General features: G+C 40.0%; 1 protein-coding gene across 4 annotated transcripts in view; it reads right to left on the bottom strand.

Annotated features, from left to right (window-relative positions):
• Window positions 1–1,337: 1,337 nt before the first annotated feature.
• arhgap36 (Rho GTPase activating protein 36) overlaps window positions 1,338–24,225 on the bottom strand; it is a 64,673-nt gene continuing 41,785 nt past the window's right edge. For all 4 annotated transcript variants that reach the window (XM_039821614.1, XM_039821617.1, XM_039821616.1 and 1 more), the window contains exons 4-12: window positions 14,560–14,846; window positions 8,739–8,958; window positions 8,170–8,225; window positions 7,678–7,828; window positions 6,956–7,104; window positions 6,269–6,439; window positions 5,327–5,415; window positions 4,961–5,187; window positions 1,338–4,107 (exon numbers count right to left, since the gene is read on the bottom strand). In XM_039821614.1, the coding sequence (XP_039677548.1) occupies window positions 3,779–4,107; window positions 4,961–5,187; window positions 5,327–5,415; window positions 6,269–6,439; window positions 6,956–7,104; window positions 7,678–7,828; window positions 8,170–8,225; window positions 8,739–8,958; window positions 14,560–14,846 (1,679 nt within the window). In that variant the 3' untranslated portion in view covers window positions 1,338–3,778. The remainder of the gene's footprint in view (window positions 4,108–4,960; window positions 5,188–5,326; window positions 5,416–6,268; window positions 6,440–6,955; window positions 7,105–7,677; window positions 7,829–8,169; window positions 8,226–8,738; window positions 8,959–14,559; window positions 14,847–24,225) is intronic.

Below are 24,225 nucleotides of genomic sequence, written 5' to 3'. Positions count from 1 at the left end.
ATACTATGACTTTTTTCCTCTATACTATGACTTTTTTTCCTCTTTATTTGACATGCTATACTATGACTTTTTCCACATACTATACTATGACTTTTTTGACATACTATATTATTACTTTTTTCCACATGCTATACTATGTATTTTTTTCGATATTCTATACTATGACTTTTTTCCTCTTTTTTTGACATGCTATACTATGACTTTTTTCACTTTTTTCTACATACGGTACTATGACATTTTCGACATACTATACTATGACTTTTTTTCACTTTTTTCCACATACTATACTATGACTTTTTTTTGGTGACAATTAAAAGCAGCAAACTTTGACCGTATTACAAACCCTGAGTACAGTAACATCACAGTGGCACAGTAACATCTCTCTTGATGCCTGGCTAAACAAAGTCAGAACACCTTAACTCAACTTCAGCATGCCGAAACAAAGGCAAAGAGCTGTAACAGCTGTTGCGGCGTTCTGCTCTGGTTTCTCATTTGGTTTTGGATGTTACGGTTGTCATAGCCCTTTATTTTCTCGTTAAAACAATCAAATTGACTCATGATATGTATTCACATGACAAAGGAGGTCTCAAATACCCCAAAAATGACATGAACAAATTTTTGCCCAATCATGTTACGGTGTTTTCCCTTTGTAAGGCAGTATAGCTATACTATGACTTTTTTTATGACTTTTGGACATACTATGCTATGACTTTTTTGACATACTATACTACGACTTTTTAAGTTATAGAGTTGACTGTTTTAATCACATGCTAAGTAATTTTAAAAAAGTAATACTTTTAGCGCGTATATTTTCACATGTAAATCGAAAAACTGTTTATTTCAACCAAAATTAGAGTTGTGATGGTTTGAAAAGTGGAGAGACGACCTAAAATGGTGTTTCAAAGTTTTATTTTGTTTCTGTGGACTTTGAATGAAGTGTATTTTATGATGCTAAAATGGTTTAGCGAACGCAATTTTGTGGATGTTTTTGTTTAAAAAAAGGATCTTACTCTTTAACACAAGGTCCACCTCCTTAGAAATTCTTAGAATATTAATCTGAGCCTGTCAGTGGCAAAATGAGCACTTTTGTGAAGGTAAATACAAGCTGGACAATTGCCAGCTGCCGACTGCAGCAATCTTGGTTAATACTGGACGAATGTCAAAGACTGTTGTTCCCATCAGTCACTTAGACACAAAAACATAGGAAAATAGGGTCCAGGTTGAAAAAAAAAACAATAGTTTCCCTTTAAAACTGATTATTATGTTCAGTGCACTAACTGAGAACATTTACGCCTCCTAGTTTCAAGCAGATTCAACAATAAGCAATGACACACTTGGGCAGTTTGACATTTATTATCTGCAGGTAAGTGGAACATTACGTACATTATTTAGGTCTTGATGGATTTTACAACAATATAGAAAAAAACAAGTCACTGACAAAAAGACAATCTTGTTTTCTCCTAAAGGAAACCAAAATACAATACGATACATTCACCTGCTGAGATGAAGGACAGACTGTACAACTTCTGTGTTTGTGATGAAGCAAAACAACGTTAGGATGTAGGAAAATCTCTGTGCAAACAATGGAAAAATGGTTTTCTACTACAAAGAGGACAAAGGCAAACATGTCTACAGTTTCTAGTTGTTTGGCACTATTCTCCAAACTTAATACATTAAACCTATACATTTGACCAACGTTATAGGAGTCTGTGGATAATAGGACAAACATTTAGAGGATTAAAGGTTGATCTTATGTGGTGAATATCGCCCTCCTGTGGATAAAGGAAGGTAACTATCCTATATGATCCTGTAATATTATCAAAGATGAAAGTGCTGCTGAATACAGACATTAAATGACTTACATTTCTTGTAAATGGATCTAATTCAAAAGATGTCTAGACATTAAGGGCAAAATATGGTTGAACAGTAAAATGTTTTTAGACATCCAGCTTCACATTTTAGACATTGAAAAGCCTTTGAAACAACCTAGACCAGAGGTTCCCAAGATGATTAGATGTTAGATAATAAGAAATAAGGAAAAAAAAAAAAAACATTGAGATTGAAAGCCGTTTCATGCAAAAATCACCAAATCAGTGTGAAGTGGAATGTTTGTGTCCCACAGTTCATCTGGTGAACATCTGTGTGTTTGAGATTGATTACAGTTTCCAAGTTGATCAAAGTGTTTCCATCATAGCTCCAAATTCTGTCTGATTTCTCCAAAGTCTAAATTTCTAGATGGAATATATCATGACTTATTGCAAAACTCCTTAAAATGGTCGAATTCAGTTTTGTGAGCTCAGGCCTCATGGGACTTTTCACATAATTATGATATATGGTATTTAACACTTTGTAATCTGTTTGAGGGCAACTTCCTGGTGATAAACCTTGAAATCTTTTGATTTTGAGAGTTGATAAATGCACACCGTATCGTTTGGGGAGGATGAACAGGTTTCAAATGTGTCGCGTTTCTCAGAGCATCTAGCCACGGACTTTGAATATACAATAGCTGTTGTTTCCCACTGAGGTGTCAAAAACAGAATGAATGGAAATATTATTAAAATATTGATAATCAATCAAACAAAATTGCCAAATGTTCATTCATTCCAGCTCCTCAAAGTCGAGTTGCTGCTTTATATCTGTGTAAGGTGAATCCATTTTTGCTTTTGGAATATTGGTCTGATAAAAACATACACTTTGAAGAGGTCAGCATGGACTCTAAAATCCATTTTTAATTAATTGAAAAAAACAAAATAATCAATAAGATTAATTGACAATGATATAATAATTGTTGGCTCCATCCCTAGTTTACACTCACACAGATGCACTTCCTCAGTCAGCAGTAATATGGTGATTTGTAGGTCAGAAGATTAAAAACAGCTAAATGTGATCTAAACCGGAATGGTTTTTAGACATCTAGTTTTGACTGTAATTTCAATTGCATTTCAATGACTACATTTCAATGTGATATAGCGTAAATGTTACACTTATATGTAAGCTAAGAATCTGAAAAGGATTGATTGTCCCTACCTGGACATCTATAAAAGCTTCTTTTTTTAAATTTAGTTTAACAAAATTCTGGCTCTAATATGTTTTTAGTTTTTTTGCTGAGATGTCGTTAGGGGTTTTAAATTCTTGACAGCTGATATAAATTGTGGATTATTTTTACAGTAAATGTAGCTTATTGCAGGTTACGGGAAAGGCAAAGGGAATCTGATATGGTGTCAGTTAGTAGAGTCCATATAGCTACACATAGTTATGCTGTTGTAGGTAGTAAAGATGTTGTGTGTGTATGTGTGTGTAAAATGAATATATCATGTACACATTATATACATTACAAATATTACTGCATCCACGTTCACATAATCTTCACAAACCGAGTTATTTAGTCTCTTTTCCTTCATTTACTGATGTCCGTGTCTCGGTAGGAGGGAGTTGTGCTTAAAAGTTTCCAAAAGTTTCTGACAACTCCAAAATGTCTTTAAAATAAAAAAAAGTCTTTCGTATATTTATCTGACATTTCCTTCTTCTTCTGTGTCCCAATTCATACACATGCTGCGTTCCAGAAAAAGCCAGAAAAGTGTGAAATTCCAACTTCCAATAAAGAAAACTTGCTCCCTTAAAGTAGTATCTTCAAGTAGGAAATTTAGGATTAAAAAAAAAAGGAGTCATGCATGTAAGGGTAAGTTGTGTCTGTTGTTAATGTAACTGGGGATTTCTGACAGAAAAAAAAAAAAAAAAAACACCCTCTTTTCCTTCATATTCCTCTTCTCGCCCTTCATCATACCATCGTCTCTGAGCTCGACCCTTTCCCGGTGAAGAAGTCCCAGAAATTAGACGCCGGCGAGGGTTTGCTCTCCTCGGGCGTCGTCTGTCTCACCCAGATGCTGCTCTCCGTCGACGCGCTAAGACTGGAGCAGCTGCCGCTGCCGAGGCCGCCCAGGTTGAAGTTGAGCGCAGAGCCCAGCGGGGCCCTGCGGTCCTGGGTGTCCTGGTCCTGACTGTGGTGTCTGGAGGTGGAGGACAAGGAGGGCTGGGCCAGGCTGAGCAGGTTGTGGTGGGAGTGGAACTGACGCATGTGGCGGATGGATTTACCTGACGGGGCCTCACCTGCAGGATTGAAAACAAGAAGGAAAAGTGCACGTTTGAACCTTTAAAAGCCATTGAGCAAACCTCCTATAATCCCTTTCTCTTTTGGGGAAACAATTTATTCAGTAGCAGAAAAAATTAAATGCCACACAGTTCAAGACAGTGGAAAGCAAAATCTTTTGAGAAAAACTTTTTTTTAGAACTTTGATTTCAAGACTATGAAACAACCAAAATATTATCAAGAAAGTCATGATTTTTACTATTTATTTACTCTTCTTCTTTCTGTGAATGTTGTGCAGCCATGGACTGCACTCTTTAAAAAAAAGAATAATGTTAAATTGTTAAAAACAGTACTTAATGTTGTTACTCTATTACGGTTTACAGTTACAACCTCTCCAACATTCTGTCTGTCACAGCTAGGTGGTGCTGTGGCCACATTTATCATCCCAGCACACTCATGATTTTAAAACATTCTGACACATTAATTTGTGTATGGTGTCAACAGATGTTCAGTGTCTTTATTCAGGATTTTAGCAATCATGGCTGTTCATTTATATTTTCCTAAATTTGATTAAATTTGTCTAAAAGTTTGTCTTCATGTCCTCTATAATTCAAATTAAATTTCCTGTGAGAGAAAAGCATTACCTTTCTATTCCTCAACAAATAAAAAAAAAGGATATGAATGCTGTTTCAAAGTCCTCTCTATGCTGCCACAATTTTCTAATAATCTGGATATGGTTACACATCATTAATGGTTTTTTTTAAGAGCATTGAAGTAGTTTAATAGTTATATTTAAGTATTTGGTATTAGTTAATGCATTTTTTCTTTGCCTGAAAATGGTCAAATTTAAAAGGCAGAACTTCATCACACTACCATATCTGGTTTCCTGGCGCTTCCTGTTCTGGTTCAGTTTGAGCACGTTGAAGAAGACCTCGCTGGTCAGGCTGCCCTCACTGCCGTTGCTTTTGGGCGGGAAAAGCGGTGATGGTGGCTCTAGCGGGGACAAACTCCCACTGGAGGCTCCCACAGAGTCCAGAGACGCCCCTGTGTCCCGACGCCCCCCCGTCTCACTGCTGCTCTCTGCCGTCAGGTGGCTGACGCTATATGAAGGGATGGAAATATTATATTGTCTGTTGTAGCATCCGCAGTTAGTTTAAAACCACAGTTTAAAAAAAAAAAAAGGAAATCAGATTTGATACGCGTTGGGATTTTATTGATGAGACCGGTTGCCGTGGTTACCTGAGTTTCCTACGCAGCAGATAGTCGATGATGTCCGGGTCTGTCTGGATCAGACTCATCAGGACCTCCTGCTGCAGCTCTGCAGACACCTGGAGGGTCACACATACCAAACGTTTGTGTGCATTACAAAAACTCTTTCTGTAGAAAATCAAAAAGCTAAAATTAAAAGAGCTAAAATATAAAAGTTTACAACCTTTAACTAAATCTAAAAATGTGCACCCAAAACGACCCATCTCTGGTAGTTTTACTAATTGAAATGACTTTTTCTACTTGTCATTCATGGTGTGTCCCTTTTTCCTGTATAATTCATGAACATTTAACATTTTATTAAATGTATACTCCAAAAGAAATTTGTTTTCAGCATTGAAATATAAAGACATAAATAAATCTCTCTTAAATGTGTAAAGCCACAGTTATTTGGATTACTTTCCTTCAAAAGGACTCCCAATGAAAAGTTTTCAATACTTGTGAGCAAGACAAAATAAATTCCATTAAGCCTGAGCACATGAAACCGAAACTAGCTGCATGACTCGATAGCATTAATTGGTTGAACTAACCCTTTAATACTAGTAACACCTTCGTTATTAGCTCTGTTCATAGACTGTGCTTCTAAAGACGTTAAAATAAAAGTTAAATGACTAGATTTGAAGGCTGAATATCCGCATTGGCCAAACTGTTTGCTGCTCCATCACTCCCGACTGTTTGCTGTCCTGGCTCCTAAATCGTAGAACGAGCTCCCCATTGACACATCGGTACAGCTGAAAGTCTACACATCTTCTGCTGCAGGCTAAACACATCTCTTCCGACTGCACCTTGGCTATAGAAGCACTCTTGCTGTTCTGAGTTTCTACCTTCATGGCTGAATGCCCGCTTTTATCGCAAGTCACTTTGGATCAAAGCGTCAGCTAAATGAATTGTAATGTAATATGATCCTGGGCGTACCGTGAAGAGCCTCCTGTAGTTCTGGATGAGCAGCAGGGTGACGCCGATGATCGCCGTGCTGTCCTCGATCCCCATCGCATGGGGACTGGCGTCTCCGCCTCGCTCCTTCTGCAGCAGGTTGGGCCCAAAGATCACCGCCAGGTTCGCAGCCGTCATCTTGTTCCCGGGGATCTAGATGGAGAGAGGGAGGAGGAGGAGAGGAAGGCCAGAAGTAGTCATTGACTCTCAACGAGCGGATGGGTATGCAACTACATAGCATGTTTCTGTTAGACCCTCTGTGCCTGGTAAATGTGCATGACCTTTCTGTTTTTCACTATTATAAGAGCAGTAGGGCTGCTCGATTATGAAAAGAAATAAAAAAGAAAAATCATAAATCACGTTTATTTTGGTCAATATTGAAATCACGATTATTTAACACGACTGCGCATTGACTTTTGGAAAGATGCAACAAATAAACAGTGAAAACACCTCGAACTGTGAAATTTCCCTTAATACTTTTCCCATTTGAACTTCTTCATTGGGTTCTTTTTCATTGAGAACACGAGACAAAATAATGTACTTGCAAAACGTAATAAAATTATCGTTTTTCTTGATTATTCTGTTCTTGTGATCATTAGGAGCCAAAATTGTGATCGCGATTACAATTGTGATTATTTGCACAGCCCTACTGAGCAGTCAGTGGTTTACCTCCTCGTCGTTTGTCCCGATGGTGTCCTGGGCGAAGCTCTGCACGGTGTGTATCATGCTGAGGAGTCGCAGCAGCGTGTCACAGTTACAGGGAGGCAGCAGGTAGAGGAGGTGCTGCAGGTACTGAAGCTGGTCCGCTCCCCTCAGCACTACAGGAGGCACAGAGTGGAGGAGGAGGAGGAGGAGGAGGAGGAGGTTTGCTTTCATTTATACAGGTATTACTGCTGTTTTAGTCTCGCATTGCCAGACCTATCTCTGCAGCGCTGCGGAGATAGGTCTGGCTAGTCCACACACCATTCCTGGATAGGAGAAAAACGTGCTCTGGTTTATCGGCATTTCTTTAAACCAATCACAATCGTCTGGGGCGGCGCTAAGCGCTGGACGCAGGGATGGTGCCGCTGCAGAACAGCCTCGGGAAGGAACTTGTTTTGGTGGAACGTGCACGTAGGGAGGCGAGCTCTGGAATTAAAATGGCTGTCGAGTGTGTGATGAGAATTTTAATTAAAATAAAAAGATGAACATAATTTGATTGATGGTTCTAGCTCAGCGGATGATTCCCGAATCGACCGGAGTTTAGAATGCCAACACAAAGAAAGCGGAAGGTGAGGGACATCCGGTCGAAAATGAGGGACATCCGGCGGCACCGGAACAATCCCGCAAATGAAACGTCGTCGTTTAGTCATTTTGTGTGTGTGTGTGTGTGTATGTGTGTGTGTGCCTACGGTTGGCATGCAGGAAGGCGGGGTAGAGCTCTCTGGACAGCAAAGGATCAGGAATTTCTCGGAGGAACTCTTTGAGCAGCGCTGCCACGTCATGGACGCTTTGCTCCTCATCCAGCTGGACGTCTACCCCTCTGTCAAAGTCATCCAGCAGCTGAGGGGCACACAGAGGACAAATGTACCCAAAAATAAAAAAAACAGACACATAGGAAAAGACTAAAACATACACACGGAGGTCAAAGCCCCCCTCCGATGGGACACAATTTCTCTAAAAACAGGATGTCACACATCGTCAGCTTTTCCCTTGAAGATTATTTCCAGTGACAGTGAATCAAGGAAAGATCCACACAATAATCTTATTATTGGTAGTAATAATCCTCAACTTAATATTTGTTTTGTATGTTTGATACCTCAGTCCTGCGAAAAACAACATTTTAGCCAGTTTTTGTAATTAAAATAAAACTTTGGATGTGGGTAAACAGAAAATGTCCTCACCTGTCTCACTCTCTTCTTAGAGCTACCAACTCGGAAAATTCCCACAGTCTGAAGACCTGGGGGCACAAAATGGAGCGCCAAATAGTCTCATCAAGTCCTCATTTATCTACATTTACATAATAGTTAATTACATTTATGTAACGCTTTAACATAGACACTTTAAGCACTTCGGAGGGTGGGGGTTGTGGTTGGACTACTCTCTACCACCACCAATGTGTAGCACCCACCTGGGTGATGCATGCATGGCAGCCAGTACACATCAGCTCGGCAGAGAGGGAGGGGAACATGTTTTTAGTGGTGCGGGAAACCGGAGCACGAGAACACGAGGAGAACATGCAAACTCCACACAGAAAGGCCCGGACGACCAGGGTTCGAACCCGCTACCTCCTTGCTGTGAGGCCACAGTGCTAACCACTGTGCCTGTATACGGCTCATTTACACTAAGACTTCAATCTGAATATTTAAATAAAGGCACTTAAACCCAGACTTCTACGTTTGCTTCAAGTTAAAAGAGTGCGTTTCGTTTGGGGACTCCAAATGGCACCAGTGAGATCTAGCCCGCGTCTCACCGTGGGTCTCGATGTGACTGCAGCACCTCTCCAGCACCCGTGGCACCTGTCTGTAGATGGGGTTGAGGCTGAGCTTGGTCTGGGTCTTCACCTCCGACGAGCCCCTGCCGTCCGAAGACTTCTTCAGCTCCAGCTCGGCCGGGTGAGAGAGCTGCAGCGCCTCCAGCAGGCGAGACTGACTCTCTACCAGGTCCGAAATGGAGTCCACTGACAGACCACCCTGCACATAGTAAAAAGAGATCAAACAATCTAATATTTCACTGAAAAATCATAGAGGAAATTCTAAAATATTGACACAGATTTGTGTAGCAGAGCTTTATTTTTTCTTCTTTCCCATTAATCCTCTCATGACCCCCCAGATGTGTTTTGTGACCCTTTGGAGGGGCCCGACCCCAAGGTTGGGGAACCACTGGACTAAATTACAGAACTTCACTGTCTAAGATGGTTAAAATCAGCTCCACAGACCACACTGATTCAGTATTAATAATCTAGTAATGTAAAAATATAATTTATAATTTTCAGAATAAGTATTTTACATACATTTTTAAAATGTGTATACTGCTGTACTTTTACTGTCAAAGTTGAGGGGAGCTGCAGACTTTGTTGATATCTCTCGCTGGGTTCCACACTTTGAGCAATAACTTAACATTACATGTAGTCATTTGAACCACTGTGACATAAATAAATGTAAAAATATTGATTAGTGCAGCTTTAAATGAAAATAAACAACATATTCTCATAATGCTGGAGTGGAGAAAGAAAAGAGACCCAGACAGAAGCACTGGAAGGAGAAAATGGAAAGAACATTTTTAAAGATGGATGTCAGGCGAAGAAGAGGCCAGCAGAACATCCTGACGTTGCCATCCAATAAATACCCGAGAGCCTGAAAACAGAAATATAAATCACTTGTCTACGACCTGCTGCAAATCGTTTCTGGAGGAACGTCAAGTGTCGGGAGGAATTTCCAACAGCACTTCAGTCCAGAAAACAAACAGCACCAGAGTTTGGGAATTATTTGTGTGAAAGGGAAAACGTTTTGTCTCTTTTTAAGCCTGAAAATCTGAGAATTTTATAAAACCTAACTTCTGTTATTAGATGGCCCATATATGATAAAAAAAAAAACTATTTTCTTAGCCATAAACCTCTAAAAATAGCTGCATAATAACAATATACAGTATGTTTATACTTGACAGGTTTTCTTCAAGTTATTTTTAAGAAAACAAAATATTCCCTTGTTTCAGCTTTTACTTTTCTTTGTCATACGTGATGCTAAAACAATATCTTTGGTTTTTAGGACTGTTGGTCAGAGAAAATAAGACATTTAAAGACATCATCCTGGGCATAGGGAGATAAAAAAATATATTCCCTTTTTCCTATTTCCTGAATAATTGCATCCCTAGTTAGAGCACAAGAAATCAATGTACTTTTATATTTTCTTACGGACAGAACTTTACAATATACAATTATACCATACTGGCAGCAATGGACATCGATCAAACGGTGATTTTGGAACGGCACTGCTAATTCAACTTTTAGTAATTTCCTACTGTAATTTCTACATGTATGTGCAACTATGCATGTCTAAGTAGCTCTTTCCATTTCTATTATTAATTGCAATTTTACCTGCTTAGAATTAGTATGTACAAAGTGTTGAATTAGGAAAGTTTAGGTAACCTGAAAGCCCTCCATCCCCATCCATCTCCCTTTCTAGTCCGAGTGAAGGAGGTCTGGTATAGAGAAAGAAATATATTGTTGCAATGATTTAAAATATCCTCACAGCAACTTCTACTGCCACGCAGTCTTCTCTTCTACTATCCATCTTATTCCAGCCATTAATTTTAACCTTTACTCTGACTGTGTACACTATCTGTCACTGCACAGGCCACGATGCAGCGAATACACCACCACATTACTGCTGCCTCATCTGTCAAGCTGAGTGTGTGTGTGTGTGTGTGTGTGTGTCAGATATGTAAACAGTGAGCTGCTACAGTCCAGACAGCTGTAAGAGGGGAGTCCCAATTAGATCGAGACGGATGAGAAAACTTTGTCTTTCTCACCATCTTTCTACCCTATTAATAATCACGGCAGGGAAATATCTATCAATACAAAGAATTATACTGAAGCTTAACTTATAGCCTGATGCTCATGTGAAGGCATAAAGTGGGAATTTATGTTGTAAATAGGTTTGGAATCTTTTTTTTGGGGGGGGGGGATGCATTTCAGTGATGTGAACACAAGTGGACATCCAAAACATCGCTATTCACACCTGTGTCTATCATGCGTCTGCAGCTGACCCGTCAGAAGTGTTCAAATTTTGTTACTGCCGACGTCACTTCCGCTAGAAAGTCAAAGGGCCCCGCGCGCAGTAATTCCGTCTACACTCACGGCAGCCCTGTTAGCGGTTGTGTCAGCTGGAGATATCGCTGTCAGCAGAATCCAACACATCTCCATCCATCGTGGGGAAAAAACCATGGAGAGTCACGCGATATAAGCATAATGTCTACCTAGTCACTTTGCAGAACCTGATTAATACAAAATACAATAAACAAATACATTTGGAAGTTTTATTTTAAATGAAGGTACCTAGCAGTAAGTAATCAAACTAACAGCTGCAACAATAAAGTGATGGTCATCTCCTGTCGCACTTGGGATTGATTTTTCAATGAAAAGTGTTCTACAAATAAAATGTATTATTATTATGAACACATTATAATTATTAAGGAATTATAATCCTGTAATTTAATATATATATATATATGATTCTGCATAATGACTGCTTTTACTTTCAGTACTTTTAGTCCATTTTGATGCAAATTATATATATATATATATATATATATATATATATATATATATATATATATATATATATATATATATATATATATATATATATATATATAGTACATTTTGAATGCAGGACTTTTTAAGTATTTTGCCATTGTATTATATTTTATTCAAGTAAAAGATCTTACTTGAATCCACCACTTCTTCCACCACTATTGCAAGTTTAATATATTTGGGTTTTAGTGTAAGTAAAAAAAAATTGTGGGATTTTGTACTTTTTTTTTTTTACTTTGTACGATCAATAATCAATAATTAAGATAATTGTTGGTTCCAGCTCTTAAATACAAAACCACATTATTATTTCTGTCTATCCTCTACCAAATATTCACCAATAGTACCCATTCAGGCAGCACTGTGTGTACAGTGTTTACCTCACTGACTGATTTTTATGAGCTGAACTTGATAGCTGCTTCAGGTTTGATTACTGTACTCTGCGGCTGTAATGATACTCCTTAAAGGCACAACGTAACAACTACTTCCAGATTAGCGTGGAGAGGATTACAGGGTGTGCCGGCCTCAAGCAGAGAGGGTTCACACAGATGAAAAACACACACAGCAATTTTTCGTACCAACACACGACTGGAAACAAATATAAGAATTTGAGGTGTGAAAATGCTTACAGCTGCAGTCAGACATTAGCAGGCTGCACCAAGAAGGCGTTCACTGCACACGCACACACGCACACGCACACACACACACACACACACGCTGGCAGTAAACCTGGCACAAAGAGAAACATCTGGACTGCCAGTTTCCACTTCACAGATTAGGAGAATATTCTTCCCTTGACTCACCGATTCAAATCTCTCTAAAAATACACACATGGGAACACAGAAAAACAAATACCCACCATTTGATTAAAAGTGGAATTTGGGAAAGCAAGGAAAATATTCAAGAATGCAATGTTGCACTTGGAGCAAGAAGAGAAGTAAAATGTCAAAGCTGCTTATCCATCAGTCACAGCGGCTGCATTCAACACAATGTCCCTAATACACAATGTACAACAAAGTCAGTACAACCAACTTGTACCCTTAAAGGCCATGACAGGTTTATATTTGGTGCTCCAGACATGCTCCATATTTACACACCTCTTTAAGGGTAGAGTAAGTTAAAAGGTCCCATGACATGGTGCCCTTTGGATGCTTTTATATAGACCTTAGTGGTCCCCTAATACTGTATATCTGAAGTCTCTTTCCCGAAATTCCCGGGGCAAGGTGGAGGGTGGGGGTGTGGCCACACCCGTCGCTATGGGCGGGCCATAGGGGGCCGGGGCCGCCCCCAAAAATGCTTGTGCCCCCCCACTTGAGGCACAGACCTCTTAAAAAACTTTAATTTTATATTATCATAGTTGCTAATTTTGTGTTGCATTAATGTTGCATTCTTTATCATTAAAACATAAAAAATATAAATAAACAATGGTGTGATTTTTGTTTGATTGATGGGAATCTACACTGCAACAGCCTATCACGGCCCTTACTAAAAGAAAGTTAGGCTACGACGTGACGTGGCGCCTACGTCAGTGATAGCCGCTCAACAGTTACCGCACATTTTTGAAAGCTGGATGAGTTTTCCGCGCTTACTCGCTTCAGTTCGGTCATGGATATCCGTAGTGGTTGAAAAGCCCACCAACATTCTCCTCTGCCAAATTGGATACGAAACCGACGCCTCCTGATGTTGTTGTTGGAGAAGGAGCCCCGGACGACAGTCTGAGCCTGATGCTAGTAGCTCCGGCGGGAGCCCGACCCCGGCCTGGCAGGACCTGCAGGTCAAGTGCAACTGCGACTGGGGCAGCATTTGGGCCACAACTAACTGTTGAATCAGGGGGTGTGACTGACAAACCCAAACAGGTTGTGTTGAGGAAATATCCAGTCAAAATGTTTGGTTTAAAAAAAAACGATAATTTTCCTCTAGCTGGTATTTGAACAGGGACTGGCTTGCGTAGGCTACTCGGTGGAAAAGGACTCTGCATTTTGTTATGCCTGCAGGAAATTCACATCTGTATCATCGGACGCGACCTTCTTCATTAAGGGGTTTAAGATTTACAGACAAGGGCTTAAATAAGCATGCAGCTTCAAATGACAGGAGGGACTGAAGAGAGGACATGCTGCCTCCACTCAAAGTACCGGTAGGTTCAAAGTCTCTGTGCGTGTGTGTGTGTGTGTGTGTGTGTGTGTGTGTGTGTGTGTGTGTGTGTGTGTGTGCGCGTGCGTGCGTGCGTGTGTCTCATGGCACATGCATAGCAATGCATATTCTTCTGTTGACTGCTTTAAAATGCAATGTTTGAGAGATGCTTCTGGTGTTACATCTAATATGTTGTATAGTCAAGTGTTTTATGGATATTCATAACATTGCTTCTATGTAATGTGTTGTAGGCTATATAGGCTACCTGGTCATATTGCTGTTGGTTATGTTTAACGTGATGATTACGTGTGAATAGTATAACAAGAGTATATGATTATTATAAATATACGTACTGTACGCTAATAATAATTGTGCCCTCCCATGTATTTCATATGCCCCCCTTAAGACTGAGGTCTGGCGACGGGTCTGGGTGTGGCCTTGACCAACTGCCACTTTGTTTGTTTGAAAGCCATGATGTCTCTCTCTCTCATGGGTGGGCCAAACTCTCTGGGCGGGCAAAGCAGAGAAAGGGGAGGTAACCTTACTCCTTATGACCTCATAAGGAGAAGATTCCAGATCGGCCCATCTGAGCTTTCATTTTCTCGAAGGCAGAGCAGGATACCCAGGGCTCGGTTTACACCTATCACCATTTCTAGCCACTGGGGGACCATAGGCAGGCTGGGGGGAACTCATATTAATGTTAAAAAACCTCATAAAAGTGATATTTTCATGCCATGGGACCTTTAAATGACCTTTGAAGTTTATAAAACTTTTTGTACAAAAAAAAAAGGTTCCCCAAAATAAAAAGAAGGCTGTTTGTTGTAGTTACTGAGACATTGACACACTCACTCACCCTTCTCTGTACTCGGCTGGAGTTATCCAGAAACGTGGGCGACATCGGTTTGTTCTGGGTCTCGTAAACGGGCACCGGCGCTACAGAGTTTGTAGATGGCGAGCCGGGACCTCCTCCTGTGTTCCCGTTGAAGAACTGCCTCTTCTCGGCCCTGAAGCGCAGAACGCTGGCCTCCAGGTCCAGACAGTCTCGCCTGCTCTCCTTCAGGGCGTCCTGTCGCAGCTTGAAGGCTCGGTCGTTGGCGATGACCTGGGAGAGGGGGATGCCGAACGCCTTGGGGGCTGATTCTGAGGGAGTAGAGGATGGAAAAGATTATTTCGTGTTTTCTTGTCAGCGATAATGTTAACTGGATGAACAAATCTGATAAAGTCATAGAGAGGACGGAATAGTTGGTTTGGTTTGACAGAAAGTTATTATTTTTGTTTTTATACAAAAAGAAGAAGAAACACACACAAGAAACACACAGTGGCCAATCAGAATGAACACTTCTCCACTACCAAAACATTTTTGCAGGTCATTTCATTTTGTGTGAACACATCGATGTTGTAAATCAGCAGTTGGAGCAGAACTGGAGTCCTGAGTGATTCTCGTTTTATTTACAGAACACATTCCTCTCTGCTGATCACATCTGAACTCCAAACAGGAAGGTGATTTGACTTTCATCTTCGGGGGGAGGCTCTTTTTCTTCACAGAGCAAATATGGCCTAATTGTAACTACAACAAGAAAAATATGTAACAATCTAAGCACCAGTTGTGACGCACTTTGGGTTTTTGCACCTATACACATACATAATCTACCAATGGTGTTGGAAATCAGCTTGCCTCTGCCTTTCTAACACAGCGATCATCACACAGCCCCTCAAAGGAGAGCTTAGAGTTGAAGTAGACGGGCAGTATAAGAATAGACAGAATGGATCGAGAGAGCAGGTAAAAGAGGGTTAAACAGGTAATCCTGTTAGAGCAGTCACAGCCGCAAACCAGACATCACAATAAGACTGATACAGGCTTACTGCAGGTAAACGCAACATGAGGGAGGGTGCTGTCATGTTTCATGATCTGCAGCCCGACTGCTATAACTGCGAATCCTTCGCTCAACAGTTGAGCGCACACTCTGATCTGGCACAAAATCCAGTTAGAGGTAAATTAAGGGAGAGAGAACAATAACAAAAACAAAAAATGGCTTTGGCTTGTGAAATGAGCACGAATTAACACTCTACAGAAGTCCACTCCCGCCAGGAAAATAAGAATAAAAAATAATGGGGGGAAAGATTCTCCGACAACCTCAAGGTTTTTATTTGCTTACAAAATGATGATAGTAATTCATCATTTTAACATACTATGTGAAATTATGAAATGTCAAAATGTTGACTTAAAATCTATGAAATGATAATGTTTTGCAAGCCACTTGTTAGTGCTGTCATTTTTTATCCAACAGCAGTTTGCACCTTCAGGTAACAATTCCAGTAATTCCCCCAAGAGCAAGCATTGTGTATGTATTACATTTTTAATTTAATACATACTGTGTACATATACTTATCTTGTTTATACCTATACTTATATTGTTTAATATTACATTTAGAGAATGTGTGATGTGCACCAACAACACCAAAACAAATTCCTTGTATGTGTTAAAAAACGTACTTGGCAATAAAAACCCTTTCTGATTCTGATTTTGATTTAGTGCGACCGTGGCGAGGAAAAACTCCCTTTTAGACAGAAACCTTGAGCGGTGAGGAAAACCTTTTTTTTCCCTCCTTTATTCTAAAAAGAAATTCTGTCCACAAACAATGTTTAAAAAAAATCTTTGTCCAAATGAAAAACACAACTGAAGCGCAGTCAGGAGCATGCCAAACCAACAGGTGGCGATAACCCTAAAGCAATGTTGACCAATCCAAAGCTAGGGTTAGGCTACCGGGGACCTGTTTCACAAAACCAAGATAAGGGATTAAGCCGGGATTTCCCCGTTATCCTGGATGAATTTAGCCTTGACTCTGTTTCACGAAAGCGGAGGCACATAAATCACCATGGAGATTTATTCTGTGCAGCTAGCCTGCTCCCGACCAGGCTAACAGCCATGATTTATTAATCCTGGAGCCTTTCTGTTCACTCAGCAGTGGTTTTACCCTGTTATTATCAGCCTGGATTAAAATACAACAGGTGCATATTGCTGTTCATTTAAGTATTAAGTTATTATTTAAAGTTGTGACCATTCTTTTTTTTTATAATTATTCATGTGATTACTGTTATATTGCTGTATGAAGACTGCTGTTCATATTGTTGTTTGAAGTTTGATGAATATATTATGGCAGTTGTTGAGATAATTAGAAAAGGCTGATAACATTTAAAATGTGTTTTAAATGAAGTCTGTTACTAAGGGAAATACATACAATGCTGTACATGTGTGTTTCTATAGTTGACCAATTCACCTTGAATTATTTTAGTTGATTCATTTTTTTTTTAATTCTCTAACAATAAGGATCATGTTTGTTCCTCTTTCATGTGCATTGTATTTGGCATTCTTAGCACACAATTTGTGTTGTCCAGTAAACTGGGACTATAATTTGGGAGGATTGTACAATTTTAAGAACATATCCTAATTGTACAATCCTCCCAAATTATAGTCTTAGTTCACTGGACCAGTTACTATCTAGTGATATAGGCTACTGTACATTCATTAACAACAGGGAGAGGACACCTTAATGGTTGTTGACCTTATATTTTGCCTGGTGGGAAATAACTGATGAATATACTCTATTCCATTCATGTTTACAGTGTGCATGGAATTTATCACTTAATTATCCTTATAGTTTCTAGATTTTAGAGTCCAATTTCTTCAGTGTCTTTATTTTCTATGTCCATATACACTCACCTAAAGGATTATTAGGAACACCCTACTAATACCGTGTTTGACCCCCTTTCGCCTTCAGAACTGCCTTAATTCTTTGTGGCATTGATTCAACAAGGTGCTGGAAGCATTCTTTAGAAATGTTGGCCCATATTGATAGGATAGCATCTTGCAGTTGATGGAGATTTGTGGGATGCACATCCAGGGTACGAAGCTCCTGTACCACCACATCCCAAAGATGTTCTATTGGGTTGAAATCTGGTGACTGTGGGGGCCATTTTAGTACAGTGAACTCATTGTCACGTTCAAGAAACCAATTTGAAATGATTCGAGCTTTGTGACATGGTGCATTATCCTGCTGGAAGTAGCCATCAGAGGATGGGTACATGGTGGTCATAAAGGGATGGACATGGTCAGAAACAATGCTCAGGTAGGCTGTGGCATTTAAATGATGCCCAATTGGTACTAAGGGGCCTAAAGTGTGCCAAGAAAACATTACCCACACCATTACACCACCACCACCAGCCTGCCCAGTGGTAACAAGGCATGACGGATCCATGTTCTCATTCTGTTTACGCCAAATTCTGACTCTACCATCTGAATGTCTCAACAGAAATCGAGACTTAAATTTTAAACGAACTAAATGCATTGAAGCAGCTGTCATGTGATTGATTGATTAGATAATTGCATTAACAAGAAATCTTACAGGTGTTCCTAATAATCTTTAAGGTGAGTGTATACGAGGGAGTAAGGCATATAATATGCAGAGAAGGAAACTCGTTCTCTATAAAAAAATTTAAAAAAAACGCAAAAACTACTGCTCTTAACTGAAACCATTCAATGAGTCACTATCATTGGCAAAAATGAACAGTTGTACACTTTGTATTAAAAGTGAGCAGTGGAAGTTAATATGACTTAGGAAATTTATATTTTAGCCCATGAGAGAGAGGGAGAAACAGAGTGAAAGAGATATTTACGCATCATATTCTAGCGTTGCAGAAAATTGATCTTCATGGTAAATCTCCTGAGTAACATTATCGTCTGCTTACTTTTATGGTAAAGAGCACAACTGTTAATTTGTGCAAATGATTAGTAGCCTAATATTTGAATGGTAGGATTATGACTGTTTCAATGCAGAGCAGTGCAGTGAATGTATATTTTTAGGCTACTTATGCATTCAGTCGGTCCGCAATTGTCTGCCTCGCTTTGTCTCGCCGTTTCATTACAGCGGCCGTGTTTCTTTTCATTTTATACAAATAATGTGTTTCATGTCATCATACTTCCACAAGAAGTCAGTTACAGAATAAATGTAATTCCATCACAAAGGATGTTTGCCAGTTAGTGGTCTTGAACAGTTATTGTCCAGTTGAAGGACGCACTGTCCAACGACTGATACATTCTGCCAACACTGAGTGAATAGTAATTGTTCTTTCCACTCTACAGCACCTGATATACCCAGGAATAAACTGATCACTCTGCATGTGTCATAACAAGGTCATATTCACACAATCATAAGCACACACAGGACTATTGAATGACACACACACACACACACACACACACACACACACACACAACACAAAAAACACCAACACACACACACACACACACACACACACACACACACACACACACACACAGAGTCTGTATTGTATAATTATTTTAACATCTTCCTGTGGTGTGTCAAGGTAGCAAGGTCTCTAAAAAGCTGAGAACGTCCTCCACCACTGGTAATAACCAACATCAGTGCCCATTTTGCTTACTTTGAGGCTACATCTACACTACTACATTTCAATTTTTAAGCGGCGTTTTGAGACAAAAATGATCTCCATCCATTCAACCATTTAGGCTCCGTACCATAAATGATCTCCATCCGTATTTACACGTCTTAAAATGCATATCACACCATTTACACACACCGGGCATGCGCATGCCAGTATAAACATGAAGCAGTCTTTCTGACGTTACTCTGCGGTTGAAAATCATGAATGTATAACCTGAAAATACTTTGGAGAAAGAACAATGGCAAAAGAAAAAAAAGAAGGCCAGGGATTTATTCGCTTGGACCGGCGACGATGTGGAACGGTTACTGAAAGGTATGTAAGCCTAGTAACCGATCAGACTGACTGACTGACTGTTTCCAAAAGGTCTCCATTTCTTCCCGTCCAGACTACAACGCAACCTCAGAGTTTTCAAACCAAAACGGGGGCAGCAGTGTTTCCAAATGCCTCTGTTTTAAGGGCTCAGAAACGCCACAGTAGTGTGGACGCAAGGCATAAACTCTGCAAAATATATCAGTTTTTAAACCAAAACGTAGTAGTACAGATTTAGCCTGAGTGCATACATTTAATAAAAGTAATCCTCTTGCTTTGCCGCTTATATCAAGCAAGAATTCATGTTCGAGCACACGTCATCAGGATGGACACCACCATGTGTAACCCGGTACATTTTAAACAAACATGTCCCTTGCTAATGAGAACTGGCTACCTTCCATTGAATGAGATGCCATCTGTTAATGTGTCTTACGCACTGCACTTTAATGGCCCAGTTTGATCAGTAAGCTCGCACTTATTCCTCACAGTGCTGACGTCTGTCGGCAGGAACAGCCGAGCTGACCACTCCGTGCCGCTGTCTACAGACGTTTGGCCATGCTTTCTGGCATCCTCTGCCAGCTGGTTTTAGCTGCATGTGCTGGAGGTGTTAAAAGTAAACATTGAGGATTTAAAATGTGACTGTGGCAGCTTGGAAGTCTTGGGCAACACTTCAGAGAGTCAGGCAGCCTAGCTGTCGGGGCGTTAAGACAACTGAGAGGTCTGAAGCGTCACTGCTACAGAGTTATAAGAAAGCTGAATAAAGTCTTCAGGTTTTGGGGATCCTTTAAATCAACCTGAAAAGGAGCTTACATTTGTAGTTAATAGTTCTTTTAAGGCTGTATTTCACTTGATTTGTCATTTTTTCTAGCAGTGCTGCCAGATTTTCTGCTTAGTTTTAGACTTTTGGGCACACAAGGCTTTGTTTATATGTATATGTGTATGAACGTATGAATGTATATATTTGAGTACATATCTAGCTGACAACATAATATCATGTACCTACAGTACATCATGGTTTAAGTTAAATTATACAGTTAAAAGAGTATAAGGTAAATTCTTGGGTTCCAAGTCAAGCCTTTGTTGGAAGATATGGAACCTCGAAACTGATTAAATGTAGCTTTACATTTGTTTCAACACTCCATTTTAATTATTTAAATAACAGTATTATGTATCGATGTATAATCACTTATATTTTTGTCTCATTTCATAATCTTTCACTTCCTTTTGTAGTACAGGTTTTGGGCTCCATATGGATTGTGGAGCATGGGGGAATTTGCACTCATCATGACCTGGGTATTTCTAAAATTCTGGCCCTAGTAGGCATCATTACTCCAGTTAGCATTTCACTGATGAGACCCCTCAGGACAGGTCCTGGGTTTAAAGTAACACAAAGACTCAAATTCAGACAGGAAGACAGCTGTGTGTGTCTGACTGGTCAAAGCCCTATTGTTTACAAATTTCACTGCTTTCCTTCGTTAGTATTTCTGGTCCTCGTCAGTTCCTGGAGGACTAAAGGAGATATATTTAGATGCAGTTCAGTGCTTGCTACTATTTCTCCGTTACCACGCCAGCATCTGGATGTAAGTATTGGTCCTCCGAGGCATTAAGCTAAGTGAATTTAAAAAAAACTTGTGTTTATTTAACAGAGAATGTCCTCTGTGTAAACCCCAGTGAAACACATGCAACAACACAGAAGCTTAATAAGTTCTCTTTATCCTTCTCCTAAAATAATGTTATAATAATAAAGCACGATGGAGGCCAAAGCAGCAAAGAGAATTACACAAATACTGCAGGTGGAGCGACTGGGAAAGAAGTAAGAAGTAAAGAAGAAAAAACTGCCTCTGAACTCTTTCTGACATCTCAATGGTGGGTTTCCAAAGCAGGCTGTACGTGACACTCATGCCCAAATTTACGCAGCAATTAACCAGGTGTGCAGAAGTGAGAAAGTAAGAAGGATTTGAAACGTCTCTCAAGTTTATTTTCTTCTTTAAAACATTTTTTTTCTGTGCGTACAATCAAGTGCAACGCCATGAATACCTCCGTTTGTCTGTTTGAAAGCATCCCTCCATCCTCATTAGCAAGATTAATCACCTTCAAGACAACAAAGACACGCACAAATAAAGCTGAATTTTTGTCTTTTCGCCTGAAACCAGTATGAACACTTTTTCCTTCAGGTCATACTGCGTAATTTGTTGAACCGTAAGACACCGCACTCATTTTATCAATGCTGAAGCTCTGCGTCCGAGCTGCTACACTACTGGGTGCTCATGCAACTGTAGTTTAACTGCCTCCTGTAATAGCTTTTAGTTGATACTGGAAATGGTTTGAACGACGAAAGGCCAAAAAGCACGCTAGTTTTTTTTAAAATACCAGTGTAAGGCAGGCTGCAAAAACATTATGCCAAGATTTCACCCTCTGAAAAATCCCACATCAAGTCTGTGACTCAATGCTGCAAAAAAATCTTGTCCGTTAACTACAGGAATTCCCTTGTCAATAAACACGCTGTTTAGTACATGACTTGAAGGCAGCACTAATCTTATTTGTCCAGTTAAACTTCAACAGGCACACAGTCACATCTACTCTGATCCATATACATACATATACTGTAAATTGACACATTTGCTTTCTCCTCCACTATCTGCTGTGATTTTCTGCACCAGAGAAATGCTTTCTTGCTCAATCTGCATCAAATCAAGGATAAGCTGTTGTGTATTTTCCCATCATTCCCATTGGCAAACTCAGAGTAACTCCAATTTCACCACTAAACAATCCAGTTACATGTAATCTGCTACCTGCCGAAAGGCCGCGCAGTCTTGCCTTCAGCAGTAGGGGGAGCAGAGCCAGCAGGAGCGCTGCCAGGTCCCAATGTTCTGTGTTTTGATTAGCAGGGTTAGCTTCAGCTAAGTCTCTGTGTGTAAGAGGCGGGAGGCAGGATTTAAAGACCTGCACGGACAGCCTGGGAATGTGTGTGTATGTGTGTTTTGGCTCTCTCACTGCTGTGTTAATCACCTGAGGATAGATAGAGAAGAACATCTCTTTATGAGAGGTAGGGGTCACATAGTAGGGTAGATGAGGCTAACAGTGAGAAAGAGAGGAAGAAGAGGGATGTAAAAAAAAGCAGAAGAGAGAGATGAAGTGTAAAGATGGAGGCAAACGAAAACAGTTGAAGGGAGTGGAGGCCTGTTTTTACATGTCCCGTCACCAATACTGGCTTGGCTGTTTTAGGCATTTATGAAAACCAGTATGTGATGCACGAGTTGCATGAGTTTGAAGTACGACACTCCCACATTATTTTGTTCCCATTCCGAGCAAAAGGGGTTGGCATGGGGGCGCCTGGGTGGCTCACCTGGTAGAGCGCACGCCCATATATAGAGGTTTACTCCTCGACGCAGCGGCCGTGGGTTCGACTCCGACCTGCGGCCCTTTGCTGCATGTCATTTCCCCTCTCTCTCCCCTTTCATGATTTTAGCTGTCCTATAAAATAAAGGCCTAAAATTCCCCAAAAAATATCTTAAAAAAAGAAAAAAGAAAAAAGGGTTGGCACATTGTGGTTCAGTTTGGTTAGAGGCTGAGAGTGAATTACTTTCATCTTTATGGGTGGGTGCCAGCAATGAGAGGATGTGAGAGAAATAAGTTATGGCTTCACTGCTGAATATGATTTATTATAATACATTTCTTTAGCAATGTGTTTTTCTCTAAAGATAGTTCAAATCTGAGTTAATGCGATAAGAAATCACTTTGAACAACGTAAACGTCAAGAATAAAATGTCACTTTAAAGCTAGTTACTTCCAGTCATCAGGGTCAGAATCAGAAAAGAATTTATTGCCAAGTAAGTAACATAAGGAATTTGCCTTGGTGGATGGTGCATACATAAACATAAACATATTAAAAGGAAATAAACAATGCATATAAAAGAAACAATAACATAAATAAACAAATATGAACATTATTACTGCCTTTGAAAATGAGAAAAGAAGGCTGTATGGTTTATTGCAGGATGTGCAAAGATGTTGAGAAGTGTGCAAAAAGTTCAGGAGATATAGTTTGTGACAGGTATATAGTCAAGGATGTTCGTTAATGTAACCATGTAGTATACAGTATAGGGGTTGGGGGGGGCGGAGGGTTAAGAGACTGTGATAGTGGGGGTCCTAGGCCTTCGTCGTGCAGAAACTGGTTTTGTGGCGTGAGGTTTTGGCCCTGATGGAGCGCAGCCTCCTGTCAGAGGGGAGTGTATCTAAAAGTTTGTATCGGGGGTAAGAGGGGTCGGCTACAATCAAGGGCGTAACTTTGGGTTCAACATTGGGGGGGGGGTTTCGATCTCCAACTATCTAGGGAGGTCCCGGGGCCATATATGTATGTATTTTTTGAAATAACAAAAACATCGAAAAAAATGTCCACAAAAAACTCAGAAAAGCGACAAAGCTTCAAAGAAATGAAATAAAAAAGGGCATCAAAAAAAGGCCAAAAAAGTGTCCCAAAAAAAAAATTGAAAAAAATTGAAAAAGGCGACAATAACATCAGAAAAATTGTCCAAATAAACCTTGAAAAATGAAGAAAAAAAAAAAAAAGTCCTGGAGGGACAGCAGATTGCAGCCGATCAACTTCTCAGCAGAGTGGATTATACGCTGCGGTCCACAGTGAGGTACGTAAGCACACGGAGTTTGTTTTTAGCATTTGTAGGGTGACCCAGTGACTGTCGAGGGAGTTTGTGTCCGGTCATTAATCAG

Source organism: Perca fluviatilis, chromosome 14, assembly GCF_010015445.1.
Source record: "Perca fluviatilis chromosome 14, GENO_Pfluv_1.0, whole genome shotgun sequence".
Classification (NCBI taxonomy): Eukaryota; Metazoa; Chordata; class Actinopteri; order Perciformes; family Percidae; genus Perca; species Perca fluviatilis.
This window is presented reverse-complemented; position numbering and strand designations above follow the sequence as displayed.